General features: G+C 32.2%; 2 protein-coding genes and 1 pseudogene across 7 annotated transcripts; 2 read left to right on the forward strand and 1 right to left on the reverse strand.

The window, feature by feature from the left end:
• The first annotated feature begins 2,483 nt into the window (after positions 1–2,483).
• Positions 2,484–3,296, forward strand: LOC107933280 (protein AGENET DOMAIN (AGD)-CONTAINING P1). The gene has a single exon (XM_016865453.2). It carries the CDS (start codon positions 2,636–2,638, stop codon positions 3,065–3,067), a length of 432 nt encoding a protein of 143 aa, XP_016720942.2. The 5' UTR covers positions 2,484–2,635; the 3' UTR covers positions 3,068–3,296.
• A 4,020-nt stretch (positions 3,297–7,316) lies between these two features.
• On the reverse strand, positions 7,317–13,116 carry LOC107933295 (biotin carboxyl carrier protein of acetyl-CoA carboxylase 2, chloroplastic). 6 transcript variants are annotated; one of them, XR_005907348.1, is made up of 11 exons: positions 12,769–13,019; positions 11,326–11,532; positions 10,930–11,006; positions 10,701–10,754; positions 10,237–10,497; positions 10,088–10,150; positions 9,867–9,935; positions 9,729–9,774; positions 9,467–9,582; positions 8,980–9,207; positions 7,317–8,511 (listed from the first exon to the last, which is right to left on the reverse strand). XR_005907348.1 is itself a non-coding variant. In XM_016865464.2 (9 exons), the coding sequence occupies exons 1-9, from the start codon at positions 12,800–12,802 to the stop codon at positions 9,521–9,523; spliced, it is 873 nt and encodes a 290-aa protein (XP_016720953.1). In that variant the 5' UTR covers positions 12,803–13,116; the 3' UTR covers positions 9,257–9,520. The 6 variants fall into 6 exon arrangements, 2 of the variants coding, with proteins under 2 accessions (XP_016720953.1, XP_016720955.1); XR_005907350.1 differs by lacking the exon at positions 8,980–9,207; XR_005907351.1 differs by lacking the exon at positions 8,980–9,207 and having other exon boundaries at positions 11,326–11,427; positions 12,769–12,983.
• On the forward strand, positions 7,641–9,311 carry LOC107933294 (protein ALP1-like; annotated as a pseudogene).
• Positions 13,117–15,827: the final 2,711 nt, after the last annotated feature.

The following is a 15,827-nucleotide window of genomic DNA, read 5'->3' on the forward strand; positions in this document are numbered from 1 at the left end:
ATTCAACTTTATCATGTTATGCAATTTGGTCCTTTTATCAAATTAAACATGTAATCGGTAAAATTTTCTTAACAAAATTTTTATCATAATTCAGACCATGAAATAATATAAAAATAATTTTTCCTCCGGACTCGGATTTGTAGTCCCGAAACTACTGTTCCGATTTCACTGAAAACAGATTATTACAACAATGGTGCTTACAAGAGAGAGGCCCATGAAAAGCTACCCCTGCTGCTCGCTTTGTTGTTTTACATAAATGGTAAAATTATAATTTTAGGACCCTCTCTCATATTTTATTTATTTATGTAGTTTACTTAAATTCTACAATTAGTTCAATATTAAACACTATTAACAATTTTTTTTCTTAGAAACCGACACAAAAAAAATCTGTCAAATTTTATCCCTTTACATTTAACTATTGGTAATATAAGTTTATCTGTTAGTATTTTTTGTAAAAAAAAATAGTCCACAAGTATATTTGTTAGCAATTAATTAATTTTTTAAAATTAATAAATTTAAAAAATGTATCTTTTTATCTTTTTTTATTTTTTAAATTTAAAAAAGAATATTTAATTGTTGACACATTATCCACATGGCAATTCACATATATACTATGTTAGTAAAATTAATTTTCCATCCATTTTGGGGCAATTTGATAAAGAATAAATTTAAGAGTTAGAGACTGAAAATTTAAATAAAGAGCTAAAATGATATTTTTACAAAGTTGGAGAACCAAATAAATTATTATGCCAAAATAAAGTTTAATTAGTAATTTTAACATAATAAATAGCAAGTTTAAAATTTATAGCAAAATCCAATTCATAAATTTATGCGAAGATTAAAATTTTAAAGTTAACTCGTAAAAAATAAATTAAAATTAAAACTAGAGGCGATTTTTTCAATTAATGAATTAATTTATAAAAATCACAGAATAATAAAAAACAATTTATGTATAAATCAAACTTTTAATATTAAATATTATTATTACAAATCAAAATCAACAATATAAAAGTTTTCACACTAAGTTACTAACTATATATTATATTAATTTTCCATTGTAAAATTTGGATTTATTAACACCTAAGGTTGTAATTCCTTGTTCAATGGAATTATTATTTAAAGAAGTTTCTTCTGCAATAAAATCTTAATAAATGGATATTAATTCTTTTGAGAACAAAATCAAATAGTTTCAATAAGATAAAAAGTTTTTTACACTTCAATACAATATAGGAATCAAAATTAGACATGTATTAGAACTTCGAATATATATATAAATAGGTACTAGTTTATTCATACTAAAGTTTTTCATTAACAAATTTGCCATTGTTGAAATAAGTTTTGAAGAATTGAAGATGTCAAAATTAACGTGTAAAGAGAAAATTGATGATCGTAATCGTTCATGGCTAGAGTTGTTGAATTATGTTGAAGCATCTACTTCTAGTGAAAGCGAGAAACTAGACAAATTAACTCAGATGGTATTGCCTAAGTTTGTAGCTCGTCTAGTTAAGGAGAAAGAGGACAAGATGATGATTGAGAAAGACGGTCTCAAATCTTGTCATGAAGTTGGAGTTGAAGGAAAACAAGATTACTTGACCGGCAAGCAAAAGAAACAAACGACGAAGGGCAACAAAAAGAAGCAGAAGATTAATAATCAGAGAAAGGGACAAGATTCGGAAAAGTTGATGGAAATAGGTTTGGAACCACCTCCGGATATGCCACAAGTATTCCAAGATTACATTAGAGACTTGGGCGGGAGTGAAATAAAGCTGGTTATTCAAAAGTTTCTACAAGTTACTGATTTGAGGTCTCAACAAAATCGTTTGTCAATGTCTTTGAAACAAATTAGGAGTGCGTTCCTAAGTGAAGATGAAGAGAGAACGCTTAATGCTAAAAGACAAATGGCAGTACCTCTGGTAGAACCATGTCTTAGTGTCTCTACAGTGAACTTGGCCAAGTGGAGCATCAGATCGAGCCTGTCATATATTATAAATGGAGATTACAGTAAGGTGTTGAAGAACAATAGGAATAGTCTGAAGCCAAACGCGGTGATTCAAATTTGATCGTTTCGTATCGAACCAAATTCGCAACTCAATTTTGCCTTAATCAAAGTCATAGACGGAGAAGATGGTCACGTCATTAATTGAGGATACACCCAACTTATCGGGTGCTTCTGTTTTTTATTATGACGGCACCACGGCGGCACTTATGAGAGAGAGGCATGTGGAAAACTGCGTTTGATACCTATGATTTTAGTCCCTCACTCATATTTTATTTAGTGTTCAATATTAAACACATACAATTAACAATTTTTTTTCTTAGTAAACCGACACAAAAAAAATCTGTAAAATTTTATCACTTTACATTTAACTATTATTTATGAAAAGTGGCTTTAATCATATTTACGAAAGATACGGAAAATATTCTTGAAATAGGATTTCAACATTATATTATTTTAATTTTTATTAAGGAAAAAAGCTGATATTTTAATACAAATTAAAATTAATTTTGTTTAATACAAAATCTCATGTAATTCGGAGAAATAACTTGAGGCGGCATAATCCGTCTATAAAACAACACTTGATTACTTGAGTTTTCTGTACAAACTTCTCCATTCAACACTATTTCTCTCTCTCGTATGGCGATGTTTTTCAAAGGAGATAAAGTCGAAGTATGCAGCAAGGAAGAAGGGTTCTTGGGTTCTTACTACCAAGCTAAAATCTTATCCCCGTTGAACAACAATACTCTTTATAGAGTGCAGTACAAGAACCTGGTTGAAGAAGAAGATCAGACTCGGCCTCTGGTTGAGATAGTTTCAGCCGACGAGGTCCGACCAGTGCCACCTCCAGTAACCTTCACAAAAGCTACTCAGATTTTTCATTATCTGGACTCGGTGGATGCTTTCGACAACGATGGTTGGTGGGTTGGGAAGATCACCGGGAGACAGGGATCTAAATATTGGGTTTATTTTGAAACTACCAGAGATGAGATTGCTTACCCCGTTTCTCGATTGAGACATCATCTTGAATGGCGCGATGGCCACTGGGTTACTTCCAACAACACCTTCTGATATTCATCGCTGTTTCTTCATGGAACCTTTGTTTTATTTTAGTGTCTATTTGATGTAAGGACCTGTTCTATTTTAGTGTCTATTTGATGTAAGGACCTGTTCTCAATTTCCTCTATCAATTAACTCTTGCTTCGTTACCAAGCAATCAATAACTAAATTAAAAAACTGATGTACTTTTTGAACTTAATTTTCATTAATACCAATTTTATTTTCATATAATTAGAATCAACAAGCACAATGGCACACATTTTTGTTTTTGCAAAGAGCATCCCTACAAAACTGTTGTGTTGTACAGAATTTAAAGCAGCCGCCATCAGTAGCTTCATCGTCTTTCCCATGCTCACATGGACCCCGATGATAATCCGTGCAACATCCATCACCAACTACACCCATACTCTCCATAATTTCAAATGCAATAAAATAAAAAAAGTAATTTATACATTATATCTATAAAATAATATTACATACATATAGATAAGACGAGGACAAAAAAAGAAGAAGAATGAAGGATAAAACTTTTGTGTTCGCTATTTCTTTTTATGCAATGATTAATGCACAATTATTTTCTATAAATATATTTTGGTATGCACAAAAATAAATTAATGATATTTAAATATTATATAATCACATTTATTAAATTGATTTAAATCTTTAAATTTATTTTTTAAAATTAATTAATAATTACACATCACAATTTTTTATACCGACATGACAATTTCTTCCCAAAGTAGTATTTTGTAAATTTTTAAAGTGAAATTTATGTTTAAGGCAAGTCATTTGAGTGATAAAATTAGTTGATTCTTTGCATTTTTAGATTAAAAAAAATCATAGTTTAATTTTTGACGTTCATGATTTTTATTTAATGAGTTTCGAAAAATTCATAGTTTATCCATTTAGATCTGAATTGTTATATTATAATTTATTTTTGTTAATGAAGGGAAAATTCAATGGATGGGAGCCCTACCCCTACATCTACATAACTTGATATATTAAGTACGCATTATACCTGATTATGAGTTGGATCATTTGATCAAGTCCAAAGGATCACTCGAAAAATTAAAGGGTTTGGATAAAAATATAAACTCTAAAAATGAGTTTGGACAAAAAAAAGCTTTTTTTTAAATGGATTGGGCCTTAGGTAAGATATGTTAGGCTTGAATCCGACCCGATTTTACCTAAATTTTTTCATTGTTGTTTTATTGTTGGTTGTTGCCATTTTGCTATTATATTGCTATCATTTTGTTGTTATTGTTTGGTTATCATATAACTCTTATTTTATTATTAATTTTGCTACTATTTTAGAGGAATATTTATTTGCTAAGTTGCAATTATCTTAGTGTTATTTAAGTATAAAGATTTTTTTTATAATGTACTGTTTATTTGTTGAGAAGCATTTATTTTAATATTTTTAGCATATTTTATGTATTATTTTTTTAAAATTTATTTTTTATATAAAAAATAATATAAAAAATTATAATATGGGCAAGTCGAGCGAGGCTTGAGTTTAGCATTTTCTTATCTAGATCGGGCTTAGATAAAATTTTAAGTTCATTTTCTAGTCCAATCTAAACCTAAAATATAGGTCTAAAATTTTGCATTAACCTAACCAATGATTATACCTAGTTGGCATCTGTCGCCCAAGATTGTTGGGCTTTCCAAAAGCACATCTTTAAGATTTTTAATAGCCCATTACTGAAGCAGAATCATGGAGAAAGCCAATTCAAGGAAAGATATATTGAAAACTTTCAATATAATCAAGTTCTTGTATACGAAGATGTTTATTTTCTTTAAGAGACTACATCAAAATCTCTATTTATTTTATTCCATATTGAAAATGTTATCAAGTTAAATCTAAGGGAATTAGAAATTCACATAGATTACCATTGTGCATGCCTGTTTATTTTAGAAAGGGTTTATTATTAATTTAAATGTGAGATTGAGATAGCACTTATTTTGTTCATGTTAAGAATTTTTTTAATTTAATGTAAATTTATTGTAAGTAAATTGTTCTTATTAATCAGTGTACATCTAAGTCTTCAAGGGGAAAGTCTCAGTGAAAAAAGTGGTCTAGATTGCATTAGAAGTGAGGCTACAACTTGATGAGTAAATTGACTTAAATCACGTATTGTACAAATTAATTTATAACGGATTACTCTCTAAATAAACTTTTGCAAATGCGAAAAAAAAAATTGAACTATGTAACCAAACTTTAATATTCATCTCTTATTGTACAACTTTTCGTAAATTAATCCAGTTGTAACTGAATATGCATTTAAAAGGCAAAATCAACGAATTCTCATTATATTTATATAAATATATATATATCTAAAGATATTAAAAACAAACAGAAAACTTGTTGATATCATATATTTTGAATATTTAGATTCAAGTAATTTTATTAAAATTATATTAAATTTGAAGTTTATGATGATTAATTAATATGGAATGTAGTAAAATTTTAAGGATCCTTTTGAATGGGTACTTATTTTTAATATGGTATGTTTAATTTTTTTATTTTATACTATAATAATATTATAATATTTAATTTACCATTATTATTATTTTTATATTATTTTTATACTAATCATAAGAAAATACACTGCACATAAAAAAGAACTTTAAATATGATGAATATAGTCAACGTGAGAGGATTTATGATGTAAGGGGTGAGGTGGAGGAGTTATATGATAATTAGAGACGAAAAAGATGGCGTGAGTGATGGTGTTTGATGTTACACATATTTGACACCTCTAATTCTATCCTATCAAGTCATAACCTAACCTAACCTATCACTTCCAATCACATCATCCTCCTTTCATTTTCACTATTTCTTGCTTTGCTATCATTTCTAAAACTAGCCCTCCAACAATTCCCCTTCACTTCATGTTTCAATATATATATATGCATGATATCCATACTAATAATAAATATTTATTAAATTAATATTATGAATTAATTAAATATGATGGCGTCGGACAAGGAATTATTTATCTTTTATACAATAATTTAAGTGCAAGAAATTCCTTTTTCCTCATTGATTAATTTTGTTCTTCCTAATTAGTTTTAGGAACTAAAATTTGGGTTTGTCATGTTTAATGGATTGAAAGCATGATAAAAGAGAGATGGGTTTATCTTGAAGAAGTCAAAAGGAGAGACTTTAGAGTTGAAATGAATAAATATAATGTGTTAGTGTCACATTTTGCATGAAACTTTTTTATTAGATTAAAATATCTATATGCTTAATCTTTTATGTATGAAGATATGACCAAATAATCCAAGTCATGTGTTTATTAGATTGACCCAATCCCAAAGAAGCAACTAGAAAGCATAATATTCTATTTCACTCAAAAGAAAAAAAATTATTTACTTTTTGAACCTTCATATAATTTTCTGATTTCGCTTTTAATCTTAAAAATAATAAAATTATGAGGAATAACTATAAATTTTGAAAGAACGAGTCTCTATAAATAATAAAAAAATGAATATTAAAAGTAATTTAAATCATAAAACATTTATTGAAGATGTTTGGTTAGTTAAATATCATGATTTAGAAAGAAGCATTTGATGATGGTAGCATAATAGCATGTTCTGTTTTGGACATAGTTAGGATGTTAAGAGGAACCTATGTAGGTTTTTTTCTTCTTTAACCAACGACCAAAGTTTGTTAGCTTTCACGATTCTTCATTTGGCAATTCCTATTCATATATGGCAACTCCACACTTTAGGACAAGTATCCTTTATGCCATTATTTGACAAGACATAAAAATATTTTAATTAAAATATAGCACAAAGCAATTGTAATATAAATATAAAATATTCTAAATATGATTAAAAATAAAATAGAAAATACATGACAAGTTAATATTAGGGATCGCAATGTATAGTATAAATTCAAATATTTGTAAATTTAACTTATTTTTTATAGATTTGGATATTGTATATTTAAAAAAGTATTCGTAGTTAGATACTTTGATTACTATCTATAATTGATGCAAATATTAACCCTTGTATAGTAATTATTCAAGGGACGTATGTGAATTTAGATAATAAATATTCAGGCTCACTTAACTTTTATATGTAACAAATTCAAATAATTTAATTAATTCCAATAATATTATTTAAATTTAAAATAAATTTATGAAATTAAATTTGACAAAAATCTTAAATATTCAATCAATTTAATGTTTAAACTATTGTTTTCAAAACCACATACATTAAACCTATTGAACGAACCGATTGGATCGAGATATCAATATGAAATAAGAGACTAGATAATTTGCGAACCAATAGTTAAATATATACTTTTTACCCTTTTTCAGCTACTTCCCTCTAACCTTCCTATATCTATAAATCAACCATCCTAAGCCTAATGAAACTTCTATCCAACTTTCCCTTTTTCACTTTAAAAATTCTTTAAATAGAAAACAATATTCTTCTCAATCTCACACAGCCTTCAACCGCGTTAAACTCCCATCAAAACTAAATCCCACGAAAGTCAAGTCACCGTCAAAACCACCGTGTTCACACACCCCACCCCCACGCGCTTCCTTTACCCGCTGACCTTCCTCCTTTTATGTCTTTTTTGGTTCCATGTATATATATATATATGCGTAACTCCAATACCCTTTGTTCCCATCCTCCAAATATGGACATTTCTTCTTTCTCATTTCTTAGTCCTGAAGATTTTTGTAGTATTAGTACTAACCCCTGGTTCCAAGACCTGGATAACGGGTTCAACAAAAGGCGTAAGAAGGAAGATGATTCCAAGGGTGGCTTTGGCAATGGGTGTCTCAATGAAGAAGGATTGAAGAAGAGTGGGTTTGGTGATATACTAGCTTCGTTGTTGTTATTAGAAGCAGAAGCTAAGCAAGAAGAAGCAGAGTGGATGAGTGAATCCCAACAAGAGAAAGCTTTGTTTGAATCCAATCACAAAAGAAAAGTTCAAGCGATGAATGAGTTTTACGATCAGCTTCAACAACATTACTCTGAAACTGTGAAACCATCTTGGAAATCTGTGTCTGCTTTGGCTGCCACTGTTGCAACGACTTCAGGGAATGACACGACAACGAAGGCGGAGGTGGCAGTGGCGGGGGGCCAACAAAGGAGGTTATGGGTGAAAGATCGATCAAAGGATTGGTGGGATCGTTGTAACCATCAAGATTTCCCGGAGGAAGAGCTCCGAAAGGCCTTTCGGATGAGTAAATCGACGTTCGGGTTAATATGCAGGGAATTAGAGCCGGTGGTGATGAAGAAGAATACTATGCTGAGAGATGCAATACCTGTTCGACAACGAGTAGCTGTTTGTATATGGAGGTTGGCAACAGGGGAGCCACTTAGGCTTGTTTCAAAACGATTTGGACTTGGGATTTCAACTTGTCATAAGCTGGTATTAGAGGTATGTTCAGCGATAAACAATGTCTTGATGCCCAAGTTTCTTCAATGGCCTGATGAGATGAAAATGAAAGAAATTAATGAAGAATTTGAGTTGATATCGGGGGTACCAAATATAGGAGGTTCATTGTATACAACTCATGTACCAATTATAGCACCTAAAGTTAATGTAGCAGCTTATTTCAATAGAAAGCATACAGAAAGGAACCAGAAGCCTTCTTATTCAATTACAGTACAAGGAGTGGTTGATCAAAAAGGGATTTTCACAGATGTTTGTATTGGATGGCCTGGTTCAATGCCTGATGATCAAGTGTTAGAGAAGTCTGCTTTGTTCCAAAGGGGTTTGAAGGATGTTTGGATTGTTGGGAATTCTGGGTATCCTTTAATGGATTGGGTTTTGGTCCCTTATACACATCAAAATTTGACTTGGGCTCAACATGGTTTCAATGAAAAAATGGGTGCGGTTCAAAATGTTGCTAAAGAAGCATTTGCTAGATTAAAAGGGAGGTGGTCTTGCTTACAAAGGAGAACTGAGGTGAAGCTTCAAGAGTTGCCAATGGTGCTTGGAGCTTGCTGTGTTCTGCATAATATTTGTGAGACGAACAATGAAGATATGGACCCCGAATTACAGTTTGAGCTATTTGATGATGAGACGATAGCTGAAAATAACTTGAGGTCTTCTAATGCTGTGCTTGCTAGGGATAATATTGCCCATAATCTGTTACACCGGTCTTGGTGGAACTAGTCTTCTGTAGTATCTCAATAACATGTCATAGTCCATTATGTAAAACTCAAAGCAACAAAAGTCTAAAAGCTTATTACACAAAAGAATTTAGGTTATACAATTGATAAACCTCTCTTCAATCTATAGTATGCTTATATAATTGTTCTATGGTAATCCTGGGAATTCAATAGACTAGTAACATTGAGTACAGATCACCAACTACACATGCTCAGGGCACTCCATAAGTAAAACCACAAAATGATGTGAGAAAACAAAATGCATACCCAAGGACTTTGTGACATTATCTCTGCAAAAGTATCATGGGTAGGAGAAAGAGATTAGTCGATGCCATGAAATGATGGCAAAACTGCAAAGAGTGGATCTCCGTAACCAACGGCATCTGTTCAACACAGTTGAAACAAAGGCAAGAGTTAAATGCAAATCAACTTATCTACTCTCCAGTAATTATGCATGTGGCATTGCCATACAAAGGTGTTTTAGACATTTAAACCGAAATAAATATGAAATGCACAGATAAAATTATACCTCCATCTTCGAAGAGGATCTTTAAGACTGTTCCAGCCATATCAGACTGTTTTAACAAATGCAAAACACAAACCAGTGAACACCTACTTAATGTGTATATATATATAATACTAACAAGTGGAGATAAATTGAATTCACCCTAATAGGTAGTTCACAACCAAATTGATTCAAGAATCCTATCACTTGTCCTTCTTTGATCAAATCACCCTGCAAGTACTTATTACTTACGAGGATCAAGAAAAGCCAGGTGAAGATACAAGGTCATGATAGTAAGAAATCCACAACATCAGCACTATCTGTAATCAAAGAATGTTTGAAATGTTTTAGGTCAGAATGCCCAATTGACACTGAAATAATACCTCCTTACAGATAGGAGGTTGCCTTTTTCCCTTGAGTGTTCTACCTCTTTGGAATATACCAACCTGCAGTAAAGTGATGCAACTTAAAAATGATGTTCAAAGAGATATAGGATACAACATAACCCTAGATCTTCATAAACAGCACATACAACGGGAGAAGGTACTAGAATATAGTTGCTAGATCCAGAAGCCTCCAAGGCAGCTAACTTGGATGACTTCCCAAAGGCAGAGCTTTTAAATGGAGAAGGCTTCTCAGGAGAGGGTTTAGGTGGGGATGGAGGTGGGGTAGCAGCAGCTGCTTCATTCATTGGTTCAGTTGGGATTGATGGCGCTGTCGTAGGTGAAATGTTAGACATGGGAGCTTTTATGGCACCAACATTCCGCTTCAGATGCATTTCGAAGTCCCCAATCTGTCACCATGAAACAGATAACTGATTCAACAAATATTGTACTTTGTGGGAAAATGCAATTCATAAAACAACTGAAAACCTGAAGATGGCTAGCTGCACTGAGACATATCTTTGCCAAACTTTTCAGGTTAATTAATGAGACACGAAACTAAGTTTAGCAGAAGCATGCAAGCATCTGACATGACAAGAGAAAAGGAAGTAACCTTCATTTTCGGCTCCGCAACCTCAGTTTCATCACACACCTCCAGAATCAATGCCTGACAGTTTAAGCAATTAAATGTTAACTATCAATCCATGTTGAATCCAAAGGAAGAACTTTTTGTTAGATCAATATGAAAGGAGTAAAAAGTAAGAGTGAACTGTTCTCAAAAAGAAGTGTGAGCAATGACAAGCAATAATGAAAAAGACTCAGTTTGGAGATTTAGTAATCACCTCAAATCCATTTGGAAAAGTTGCATTCCGTGAAGTTTTCTTCTCCAATGAGCCTTTCTTGGTGCTCTCCGGTCCAACTGTGGCAAACATAATTAACACTTTTAGCATGCAAAACAAGACAAATGCTAAGGCTAAAGTAACTAAATAATAGATTACTTTAAAATCCATCTTGATTTAGGTATTTAAAAGAAAGTAAAAATAGTTTTGCTTTTGACAATCAGTATAAATCATCAATAATGAAAAGCCAGGTTTGAATATAAGAATAAACCCAAATGCAAATGTGATTAGTTTTAGCACTGAGTCGTGATTCAGTGGCAGCTAAACTATAATTAATTAAATTTTTGAGAAAGGAGAATCATGAGATAAAATTTTAATCAGAAGTCAATATAATGTCACCATTTGACTTTGCTGTTGCCATAGCTTCAGGCGTCTTTGCAGAGGATGCTAAAACTACAGTTCGTCTTGTAGAAGAATTGTTCTTCCCTCCAAACATCAAGCCTGGAACACATGATTTTCTTGAATTTGGCCAGCAACTAGAAGACATATGAAATGTACTGGGCCTTTCAAGCGTGCAACAAGCTTGTGAAACAGCACTTACAGAATCTAAAATTTTAATAACAGCATATGAACTTTCAATGGCCAAAAAAAGGCATATATGCAAAATGCAAATTCATAAAATTGCATACATATTGCAACCATACTTTGCTAATGTGAAGAAATTAAAAGCCTATATGATAAATGGATGCCAACAAAGAACCAGATAAGCCAGCAGCGACCATGTTATTTGTACCAAGGACATCACACCACAGATTATACACAGCAGAAGAAACACGATTTTATGTAGTATCTCAACTAAAAGACTCTAAAGAACAAGAAATACAACATTCCAAATACTGAAGATGTTCAAAATACACTTGACGCTATTGCTTGTCAGTTAGACAAATACATAGTTCAGTTGGCATCTTAAGAATGAAATTCAGCACCCACTTTTTCTATTTTAGTTCTTCCCACTTTCATTGATGAGGGAAGACATTGACCAATCAAGAAGCTTAAACTTTTCGTTAAAAAAACATTTCTATAATATACTTAAACTTTAAACCTCATCGTTCAACAATAGAAGCAATCAATGAAAGGAGCTAATATTTTTACCAGAGAATAAGATAGTCCCAGTATCATACTTCCACCTAAATAATGAAACCCAAATGAAAATTACAACATTCCGAGAAGAACTTCCAAAATTAGCTTCCACTAAACCTCCCCTCAAAGATTTATTTCCTTTTTAATTATTATTTGAATATCGGTTATTGGAGCAAGAACCTAGCATGCTCTCAAAAATAAACTGTTATAAAAACAATATTGTTGATGTGCCTCGTCTATGCCAAGAGCCCTGCGAGTTTACAAGCTCAGGCATCAATGGGAAAGCATAGTACCACCTGAACTAGCTAACTCAATTGCACCTGGCCAATTTGTAAACTCGACGGCTGTTCAGGCATTTGGGCTACCGACTGTGTGGAAAGACAAAACTTCCGCCAAACCCTCAACAAATATAATTAGTAAAAAAATAACTCTAATTTTATTTGAAGGAAATTAGGTTGACATAGTTAGATAGCTTAACATTCTCAGCTGATATTCACACATTAAAAGAAGTAAATAGAAAAAAAAAAAAAGAAGCAGATCTCCGCAGTTTTTGAAGCTAATTTCAAATTTCTCAGCGTCGAAAGCACTATAATTGACACTACAACTAAAAATATGACCAAAATAAATAAATACAATTACTAGATCCAAAACATATAAAAGAACACTCAAAATTATTCAGAAATGGATATGAGAGAGAGTTACAGTGAAAGGAGCGGAGAGCAGCGCAGGACTCCATTGGAAGAGAAGAGAGAGAGAGAGAGGGGGAATCGACAATGAAGGGAAGGGGCAAAATGGGGAAAAGGGAAATGAAATTCAGAGAGGGTTGGTTATCGAAGCGTTTGGTGGAAGAGTGTTAAATTAGACAGAGAGAGAGAGAGCGCGCTTCGAAATGTCCGCCGTTTTTTCCTCAGTTTCTCCACCTTTTAAAACGACTGCACTGCTCTAACGTGCACCATTGGGTTGTAACCAACTGGTTTATTTAACTTGGTTTTTATAAATTGTATGCTAAATAATAAAATGCTTTAGTGATTAAGTGATATAGTTTCGTGTTTAAACTTTAGGATTTAAGTTTTATTTTTGAAAACTTTGTTATTTTTGTTTCTAACTTTATCATTGATTGCTTGACTTAAATTTTATTTACGGTCAACTTATATTAGAATTAGCTTGTTGGTTCAAGTATTAAGGTGTTAACTTGTTTTATGATCTTATGTTCGAACTCCTGTGTGAGCAAAAGATTATAATTTTTGCTTCTAAGTGTGTGTATCGGTGGTGTAGTAGAATTGAAAGTCTATAGTAATGAATGAGAGTTAGCGGGTTGATTTTAGTGGGATTTGTTGGTTAGTGTGATAGTAGTGTGATAGTAAGGAGTTAAGCTTTTATTTGAGTTATTTTTTAAAATTTTAAATTTTTATTCTTTTTCCCAAACTCTTTTTCTTCTTGACTTTTTTTTCTCTCTTTCTCTGCAAACCTTTTGCTTCTTCTTTTCTTTGAATTCTCTTCGCAAAATGTTCGTTCAAATCGTTGCGTTTTGGTTTCGTGTTCCCTGTTCAGATTAGTAGGTAAGTGTTTTTTAAATTCGTGTAATACTGGATTTGTTTTCGGGTGTGTTAATGTTGTGAACTCTTGTGGTAGGTGTTAATCAAGGGGATCGAAATTTTTCTTTACCGTGTAGTTGTGGTTGGTCTAACGTATCTGTTTCAATAAGTAGTTAAACTCTGGAAGGATTGTTTTTGGTTTATAAGGCTAAGTGTTTTTGGTTTATAAGGCTAATACTTTCGAGTATGCCGTTTGAGGTTTTGGTAATCCGGTGATTCAATACATAGAATTAATCATTTGTATGATGTTTCTAGGTTCCAGAGGTTTCGTGGTGGTATTCACGTCGAAAATGAACCAAGCGTGTAACGAAAAACTCGAAAAACGGTGATCGACAAAAGCCAAAAATTGGGTCTGTCGAGCTACACGACCGTGTGTCTAGACATGTGGTAAGTCGTGTGCGACACACGGCCGTGTGATAGGTGTGTCTGAGGCCGTGTGAGGCTGTGTGTCACATTTTGGGAGGCTATTTCGAGCGTGTAGGCCACACGGGTAAGGTCATTCCAGGCGTGTAGGCCACACGGGCATGTGAGCCCAAATTTAATAGTTTCTTTTAGGGTCGTACATGTCATCCCTATCAACTGTGGGCCTTTCGAGGGGTCAGTATGGGCTTAAGTAAGCCTTAAAGCATGAAATTGGATAAACTGTTTGTATGCTATCTAGCATAAGTAATACCTAAATGCATGTAACATAATGCAAAATGTATGACCTATTATGTATATACATGTCTATTATCTGTTATTCGAGCATGTTTGATATAATAATTCTGGTATCTAGGATCTGATAATTCTATTTTATCTGGTATGCAGTTGTATCTGACTATAGGGCAGGATATGTGATGTAACATCCTGATTTTGGGCTTAGTCGGAACAGTGGTTTCAGGACCACAAATTCGACGAGGAAAATTTTATTTTTATTATATTTTTATGGTCTACGATTTCACGGAATGATTTCGTGAAATTTTTGTTCAAAAATTTCGACGTTTGGGCACTCAATTTGGTCAAAAGGACTAAATTGTAAAAAGTGAAAAAGTTGAGTTTTACATGTTAGAAGTGTTTAATTGTTATGAGTTTTTAAATCAAAGGTCCTTAAATGGTAATTAGACCATTTTGAAGTTTGTGGACAAAAATTGGACATGGATGGAATTTTTTTGAAAGTTTAGTATTAAGGGCATTTTGGTAATTTGCATATTAAATGATATAAAATGGGAAAAATAACACAAAATGGTCATCTTCTCCATATGGAGGCCGAAATTAGCATGGGGGAAGCCATGGCTAGGGTTTTCAAGCTTTCCAAGCTCAATAGTAAGTCCGTTCTAGCCCCGTTTTTCAAGTTCTTTACGTTTTTGGAATCCCGGTAACTTGATTAAGCTTATGCTAGCAATAATTCAACCTAGGGTTCGTATTTGGAAAAATACCCATAGGTAAAATTTGTGTATTTTGGTGTTTTATGATATAATATGAGGTTTTAAATTATATTAGACAACTTGTGCTACTCGATTTTAAGTGAAAACGAGTAAAAGGGTTTAATCGGTAAAAATACCTAATAGTCATAAGTGCATTTAGAGTGAGAATTTGATGTTGTCATAGAAGGGAAAAATGATCAGCATGTCATAAAACATAAGAATGAGGGATGAAGTTTAATTCCCGAGCCTAGGGGCAAAAGTGTAATTATGCAAAAGTTTAGGGGCAAAATGGTAATTTTACCAAAGTTCGTATTAAATGCTATTTTGATGAATGTATGTATTAAATAAATTAATTTGATATTATAGATCAAGAGAAACGAGATTCAAGTCGTGATCGAGGGAAAAACAAAGTTTACAAGGAATAGGCCCGATTGCTAATATTTTGTATCGAGGTAAGTTCGTATGATAATAATAATGCAATGTTATGTTTGAATTATATTTCTTACTATTATTGCATATATTGTATGATTTAATATATTGGAAAAGTTGATGGAATGGTGTTTATGATGTAGAAATATGACATGAAAGAATGTTACATGAAGTGCAAGAAAATGATGATACATGACAAGTGATATATGAAATATGTGATTTATGTTATGTAAATTCTTAAAAGCTGATTTTCTATTTGAGTTGTGTCTTATTATACTATGAATGGACAATTGGTACTATGGATAGTGAGATCGACACTTCAAGTAAGTTCGTA

This window comes from Gossypium hirsutum, chromosome A13, assembly GCF_007990345.1.
Source record: "Gossypium hirsutum isolate 1008001.06 chromosome A13, Gossypium_hirsutum_v2.1, whole genome shotgun sequence".
Classification (NCBI taxonomy): Eukaryota; Viridiplantae; Streptophyta; class Magnoliopsida; order Malvales; family Malvaceae; genus Gossypium; species Gossypium hirsutum.

What these genes read in the sequence shown, in the direction of transcription:
- LOC107933280 (XM_016865453.2), top strand. Translation starts at nt 2,636, where the DNA reads ATGGCGATGTTTTTCAAAGGAGATAAAGTCGAAGTATGCAGCAAGGAA.
- LOC107933295 (XM_016865464.2), bottom strand. Translation starts at nt 12,802, where the DNA reads ATGGAGTCCTGCGCTGCTCTCCGCTCCTTTCACT. An exon ending in CTTTTCCAAATGGATTTGAG is followed by an intron (nt 10,755 to 10,929) that starts GTGATTACTAAA and finishes TTAAACTGTCAG; the next exon opens with GCATTGATTCTGGAGGTGTG. An exon ending in GTTGTGAACTACCTATTAGG is followed by an intron (nt 9,775 to 9,866) that starts GTGAATTCAATT and finishes TTGTTAAAACAG; the next exon opens with TCTGATATGGCTGGAACAGT.